Here is a 7,469-nt window from a genome sequence, read left to right as displayed (position 1 = left end):
AAGATTGAGTAGCTATGTGCTGTGACCCATGCACTTCTCTCAATGATTTAGGTCTAAATTTCCGAGTGGCCATGACCAGTCCCCTCTGGGTACCCTGCCAAACTCAGAAATCTTATATTCTCCAAATTATGCACCAGATAGGGGCCATCCAAGGCCACAAGTCTATAACAGAATGAACTAACAAGAACCCATTTGCTGTGTCTGCTTCCAGTTTGAAGAGATATATCTAAAATCTGCAGAAGATTTGGACAAGTTAAGAAATGGTAAGATCAATCTCTAAGTGCCTCTGATGAGGGTATGAGGGTATCTAGTAGAAGGTACAAGGGGATGTTTGAGCAGCCGGCAATGTCTATGTGTATGGGGCCTGATATTTGGACATGGTGCAGAGAGAGAAAGTGGTTAAGATGGAAGGGATGTGGCTCTTTGATCAAGTCTGGCAACTCTCTCCAGGCTAAAAGGACCAGACCTCTCAGAGTGTTTGCCACAGGAACAATCTCCTGCACCCTGAGAAAGCCCTTTTTTGTTTTCGTGCTTGGGGCACCAGGAATGAGCTGTGGTCATCAGCACAGGATCCCATACAGCCCTCCCCATCCAAGCACATGCAAGAACATGCATTAGATGAAAGGAAGAGAAACAGATGTGGCCAGTGTCTTGAGTTTTTTCTCTCACGGAGGGGGCATGACAAGGTAACACTGCAGCACTATTGCAGACTTTGAAGAGCACAGAAAGGGACCCTTACATAAAAAGCTCTCAGAACCTGCCTTAAATGTCACAAACACCATGAGACTTACTCTGGGAACTTCCTGTTTTAAATGGCATCTTGTTGCCAGTCCTATTGTAACTTGTCCCAACCTCTTCCTAAAATATTCATGAAGGTAAATCAACACAAAAATCACTTGAACCTGGGAGGCAGAGGTTATAGTGAGCTAAGATCATGCCACCCCACTCCAGCCTGGGCGACAGAATGATACTCTGTCTCAAAAAAATAAAAATAATAATAATAAAAGCTGTTTCAAGTGAAGTCTTACTAGACAATAATTTCTTTTTCATTTTACGAATTTAGTCATTTCCACAACCATTTTTTTCATCCTGAAAGTCTGGGTTTCATAGACATTTCACTCTCCTTTTCTTCTTCCTTCTAAAGATGGGAGTTTGATGTTCCAGCAAGTGCCAATGGTTGAGATTGACGGCATGAAGCTGGTGCAGACCAGAGCCATTCTCAACTACATTGCCAGCAAATACAACCTCTACGGGAAAGACATAAAGGAGAGAGCCCTGTACGGTATATTTTCTGTTCTTCCATCCACAGAGAACACATAATGATTTAGGTCCTTCCTTGAGTGGGCGGGACCGTGGCAGGGCATCATGACCAACACCTGGCTGGGCCTTGGGCGTGTACACTGGGGTCCAGTATTGAAGAGTATTGAAGAGTCCATGGAGATGAGGGAATAGTGAACATGGGGTGGGTTCAGGCAAGGGTGATTCTAGAAGAGGATGCAGTCCATAGATCCAGCACCTCATGGTGATTTCCAAACACAGATGAAACATGAACTGAGGAGGATGGAGAATCACAATTCCAGGTGCTCAGGACTTCAGAGGCTGGACTCCAGCCAACAGCTTAGGACAGGCATAGAATATTTGAGAGTCTGTAGATGAAGGACTGGGGAGGGAAAGCTGCAAAGACACCAAATCTTAGGTCCCAGTAACTCCAAGAATGATGACCAGGAACCTAAATTACCAACCAATTATATCAACTGGAATACTTGAGCAGAGCTAGTAGAGGCTGCCACCCCACCAAGGATGCTGGGGTTACCTTGACACATGGTTAGAAGGCCAAAACATCCAGTTTGATTCAATACCAGCAAAATCAAGGGGTCTCCTTGCTGTTGTGATCAGACTGCATGATTCCAAATAAATCCTGAATGAAACTGCTGGCAGCTCCTCAAAAACTTTAATATAGTATTACCAATGACCCAGCAGTTCCTCTAACAGGCATATCCCCAAACAATCAAAAATACATTTTTTACATAAATGAATAATGCAAATAACAATACTCATAGTATTCAAAAAGTAGAAACAACCCAAATATTCATCAATCAATAAATGGAGGAGAAAATGTGCCTTAGCCATGCAATGGAAAGATATTTGGTCATGAAAAGGAATGAAGTACCAATGCATGCTACAAGATGGTTAAACCATAAGACATGTTACATAAAACAAACAAGACACAGAAGGCCACGTACTATAGGATTCTTTTCATATGAAATGTCCAGATATTCAAATCCATAGAGGTAGAAAGTAGATTAGTGGTTACTTGGAGCTAAAGAAGTGGGGCGTGGAGAAAAACAAAGAATACTGCTAATAGTACAGATGTCCTTATCAGTGTGATAAAAATAATTCTGGAATTAGACTGTGGTTATTTTTACAGATTTCTGTGAATGCACCAAAAACCACTCAATAGTGTAATATAACTGGTGGCAATTATCATATGTGAATATGCATCAATAAAGCTCTTGTTTAAAAAGTATTGTGAAACTCCAGTTTGACACAAAAGAAGAAAAGTTTGCACTGGTTGTAACTGTATAGAGAATTTCACCAGGGAAGGGGATTCTTAGGTGGGGTCTCAAGAAAGGCACACATGGCTAGAGTTGGGCAACAGCACATGGAGAGGGCTGTGGAAACGTGTTTCATGGGTGTAATTGGAAGAACTGTTAACATGGGGCATAGAAGGAGCTCTAGGAGACGTAAAATGATGAGAGAGGATGAGGAATTTGGCTGAGATGGCCAGGGACTCTCTTAGGATTACTTAGGAAGCAGGTCTTTGGCCATTTGACTCACACTAAGTTCATGCACAGAACAAGCCACAACGGAGATGATAAATCTTGGCACAGCAACAGTGAGTACTGGCAGTGATTCCACGGATTTCTCTCATGTCTGTGACCACCGATGCTCTTTTTCCTGTATTAGGTCATGTGCGTAACAAAATTTAGAGATCTGTCTACCTCGATAGGTTGTTTTAATAAATAAATGTTAATATACCTGTAAAAATCAGAGCATAATGACTAGACTCTGAAAAGCGCTCACTGGAGGTGAATTATTTTGCCATCACCTGTTACTCTACTCTCTTAGGTTTTTATAAACCTATGAAATCTAAGGCAAAAAGTATTTGACCATTTGGTTGTTTTGGTCTTTTAGGATTGATATGTATACAGAAGGTATAGCAGATTTGGGTGAAATGATCCTCCTTCTGCCCATATGTCCACCTGAGGAAAAAGACGCCAAAATTGCCTTGATCAAAGAAAAAACAAAAAATCGCTACTTCTCTGCCTTTGAAAAAGTAAGTGAAACTGTTCAGTGTTTGGGGAACTGAGTTTAGAGGCCAGTAGAAAAATAGTGGCTGGGCATTCCTGGGGCCACTGACCTTCACTTTCAGTGAGACTTCCTGAACACCAACGCAGGACTCTGACTCTCAAGGCATTTTATGAAAATAGGCTTGGAGAAACAATTTTATCACGATACCCACACTATAATTTTCCAGTAAACTTTTAATTTACTGAACCCCAACATGGAATTACCTGTTCAACAAAATCTTGTGTTCATAAGTAGAACGTGGGCTGTGGAAGGCTCTTGACCACACTAGAGGTTGCTGTTGAGTCTATGGAACCCCATGGACTTTGATTGAAGACGAACATGATGAAAGTGATCCATCAGAAAGCATTCTGGCACCATATGCAGGAAGACAGGAGACTGATTGCCCAACCAGAGAATACTGTAGTGTTTCAGAGATGGGTATTTTTTAAAAGGGGAGTGATTGTGGGATGCAGAGGAAGATTTTGTAAAATGCATTATATAGTAAGTTGTAGACATCAGTGCAGTTCACCCGTAAACGCTTCAGCTTGCAGATTATAACATAGTGCCAGTCAGGAGTGAGAGTCAATGCTGTAAGAAAGATGATGAATTCAGGTTCACCCAGGTTTACTACAGATCCCAGGGAGATAGAGCAGGGAATGAGGAGAGCAGACAAGGAGAAATGAGGACTCTGAAATAGTCTCCTTCTGGGGGAAGAGTGTTGTCATGAAGGTGGAGTCGCTGTCCAAGGGAGGTTGGAGAGGGAGGGAGCAGAATGTAGAGCCACGTCCTGAATGTGAGGGCTCCATGCTGTAGGGCCTACGGCAGACAGAACATGTGGCGGCGGGTGCTATGCCCCTGGCCCATGTGGAAGAAGCGAGCTGGGTGGGTGGTGTAGATGCCACAACGATGTGGATGAGAAGAGAAAATGGGAGCCTGGGCTCCAACCAAGGAGTGAGCAGAGTTACACTTCTTACTCTCTCATTCATTCAGATAATGTGGAGAAAGCTCTGGATTTCTGCACCCATGCAGTAAGGCAACAGAGGTGGGGAAAGTCAGGGTGGAGAGGCTCTGAAAGAAGCAGGGGTCCCAGCCTGGGTGGGCATGTGTTCCTGATCTGATTCCCCCAATTCTCCAGGTCTTAAAGAGCCATGGACAAGACTACCTTGTTGGCAACAAGCTGAGCCGGGCTGACATTCACCTGGTGGAACTTCTCTACTACGTGGAAGAGCTTGACTCCAGCCTTATCTCCAGCTTCCCTCTGCTGAAGGTGACCCATTTCGCAGCCCAGAGAGGCAACCCCACATCTCCCATCTTGGGATCTTGTATCTGGGCCCTGGGACTGTCCAAGTTTTGATGCCAGCCTTCTCCAGGCCTTGAGTGCCCCAAGGTCTCCAAAATGAGTTTCCAGACTCCAGTTTTGAGGAATGAAAACACTTTTGTTATGGAAAGGAAATTTGTGGTGCATGCTACCCCACAGAGAGTATTTTGCCTTTTATTCTGGAAAGAACCCAGGGCCCAGCATCCTCCCCATCCCTCTGTTTCAATGTGGTTTCTGTTTCTGAATTCTCTGTGATATCCTTTATCCCACACGTGCACTTGTCTTCCCTCACTGAGTCGCTCTGAGCAGGGCCCTTTCCCTCTGGTTTTCTCCCTGGGCTCCGGCTCCTGCTGTCAGACATTGTGTTCCTCTGTGCACAGCTCTCCAGCACTCTGCCCCCCACACTGTATCGCTCACTGAGAAAAGGTGGTTTGTCTTTATATTTTCTATAGCTATTCCCTTTCCCAACTAATTTCCCCATATTTTTACTTCTGCTTAGAGACTGATCTGTGTTGATATCTCACAGGCATATTATTTTTTCTTGTCTTATATGAGAGCCACTAATCTACAGGATTAATACGTAAGGAGAAATATAGGGATGACTGAACTGATTAAAACTTAAAGACGTCTTTGGGGAAAATAAAGTGAGCTACATGTTCTTCTTCTGATCTTCATTTCTCACTGGGTGTCTGTTTCTGCCTCCATGCTGGTGCTGATGGAGGGGACTCGCTTGGTGTTTGGCAGGAGGGGTCAGATTCCCTGGGTGGTATTAATGGTGGTGGCAGGCCTTGGCTTCACTCTGAGGCTGTGCTTTATGAATTACAGGCCCTGAAAACCAGAGTCAGCAACCTGCCCACGGTGAAGAAGTTTCTGCAGCCTGGCAGCCCCAGGAAGCCTCCCATGGATGCAAAATCTTTAGAAGAAGCCAGGAAGATTTTCAGGTTTTAGTAAAGCAGCCATGGAGGCCAAGAACTTGCAAGACCAGTATTCTAAAGTTTGCAACAATAAACGGCTTTACCTAAGTGTTGATTGTGCCTATTGTGAAGCTAATGAACTCTTTCCAATTACATGCAGATTAAATAATACAGCTCCTATTCGTCCACTTAGTTAAAATTGATTTGCTTTCATTAGGATCTGATGTGAATTCAGATTTCCAATCTCCTCCTAACCTACCACTTCCTTGGAATTAAAAATTCAGTAAAAAAAGGAAACTATAGATAATGTGGTTTGTTTGACTTTTCCAAGAATTGTCCTATAACAAACAATTTCTCGTACAATCTATTAAAATGTCAACGTAGAAATGCCCTTCCGACATTTTCAGGTACACACAGGAGAAGAGTTACCATTCTGGGTAATGGCATAAAGCCATTTTCTTCTTTTCCTGGACAGTCATTTTGTTTCTGATGAAAGCATTCTTTCTTATGCATTTGTAAAACAATGATTCTGTCTGCTCCGGATTCCTCAGTTTTCTAGGAGGTGAGGAAATATTGAAGAGCAAACAGACCCACCCTCTGCTCTCAGGCCACCCTGTTGTCCCTTACAGTGTATGTGCTCCTGACTCATCCTCACTCTGCTCCTTAAGGCTCTGTGGGGTCCCAGGCATGAGCCTTCTTTTAGTTCCCTCAGTGCCACTCAGGCCTGGGCTGCCAAGATACAGATGGTATGTGTGAATTACATACAAATAACTATATACAAAATCATTTTTCCCTGGTGTGTCATTGTACCAGAATGCTTCGATTAGGAGTGCTTTCTAGCTCCGCCCACATACTGGGCTTATAATGTGAATCTCTCTCAGGACACCTGGGCTTCTGCAATTAGAGCTCTCCTCCTGTTAGAGTGAGCTTCCCCACAGCTGGCAGACGTGGTTGAGGGAGCAGACAGACACACAGGCTTCCTACCTGCAGCTTCACTTTGCTCTAGTCTCTTCTCCATTTACAATCAGAGTAGTTGTTCTAAAATGCAAATCGGAAAAAAAATCACAGAATTCTTCAGTGAGTCCTGACTGCATACAGAATGCATCCTCACACCCATCTTCACTCCTTGATCTCCAGCCCAATCAACCCTCTGAGCATGGGGGGCCTCTTGCCTTCCTGCCTGGGTGCATCTGCTAGCCCTGCCTGGCAAGCTTCTTCCCAGTGGACACACTTAACACTACCTCATTGCTTCCCAGGAGTGCTGGGCTGTCCTCTGCCCACCACAGAGCCCCAGGGAGCCTCTAGTAACACCTGAGGGCCACTGTGTCTGCTCCCCTGTACTGTGAGCTCATGGTGTGGGGCTTGGCCTGCTGAGTCCCCAGTACTTCTTCACCAACAGACAGTGACGTCTGCACAGACCCATGCACAGCTCTATGCACCTCCAGAACCTGAGTATCTGAGACTGGGCTTTGAGAACACACAAACCCCCACATACTCTACCTGTCTCTATTCATTCATAATTTCTAAAAAAAAAAAAAAAAATTGGCTCATATCCCTCAAATGTTTTGTTGAGATCTTGCTTGGATGCTGACCAAAATAAACAAACTGCTAAGAAATTTTTATGGGACACTTACATGAACTAGAATGCTGAAGCTTTGATGAAATTAGGGAATTATAGAATTTTAATATGATAAAATCATATGCAACATAATCACAGTGTAATTGTGTTTAGAAGAGAAGTTCTTCCTTTCTAGAGATGAATACTAGTATTTACAGATGAAATGATATGCTGTCTGGGATTCGCTTGAAAAGAATCCCATGGTAGTGGAGGGAGTATGTGGGAGTTTGCATCATTTTCTTGTGGCTCCTGTCACAGATTCCTACAA

General features: G+C 43.8%; 1 protein-coding gene across 1 annotated transcript; it reads left to right on the top strand.

Moving 5' to 3' along the window:
- The first annotated feature begins 215 nt into the window (after window positions 1–215).
- Window positions 216–5,874, top strand: LOC112622508 (glutathione S-transferase A1). The gene is made up of 5 exons (XM_025382305.1): window positions 216–263; window positions 1,145–1,277; window positions 3,196–3,337; window positions 4,487–4,618; window positions 5,495–5,874. Exons 2-5 carry the CDS (start codon window positions 1,156–1,158, stop codon window positions 5,615–5,617), a joined length of 519 nt encoding a protein of 172 aa, XP_025238090.1. The 5' UTR covers window positions 216–263; window positions 1,145–1,155; the 3' UTR covers window positions 5,618–5,874.
- Window positions 5,875–7,469: the final 1,595 nt, after the last annotated feature.

This window comes from Theropithecus gelada, chromosome 4, assembly GCF_003255815.1.
Source record: "Theropithecus gelada isolate Dixy chromosome 4, Tgel_1.0, whole genome shotgun sequence".
Taxonomy (NCBI): domain Eukaryota; kingdom Metazoa; phylum Chordata; class Mammalia; order Primates; family Cercopithecidae; genus Theropithecus; species Theropithecus gelada.
Note: the sequence above shows the minus strand (reverse complement) of the source record. Positions and strands in the feature narration are given on the sequence as shown.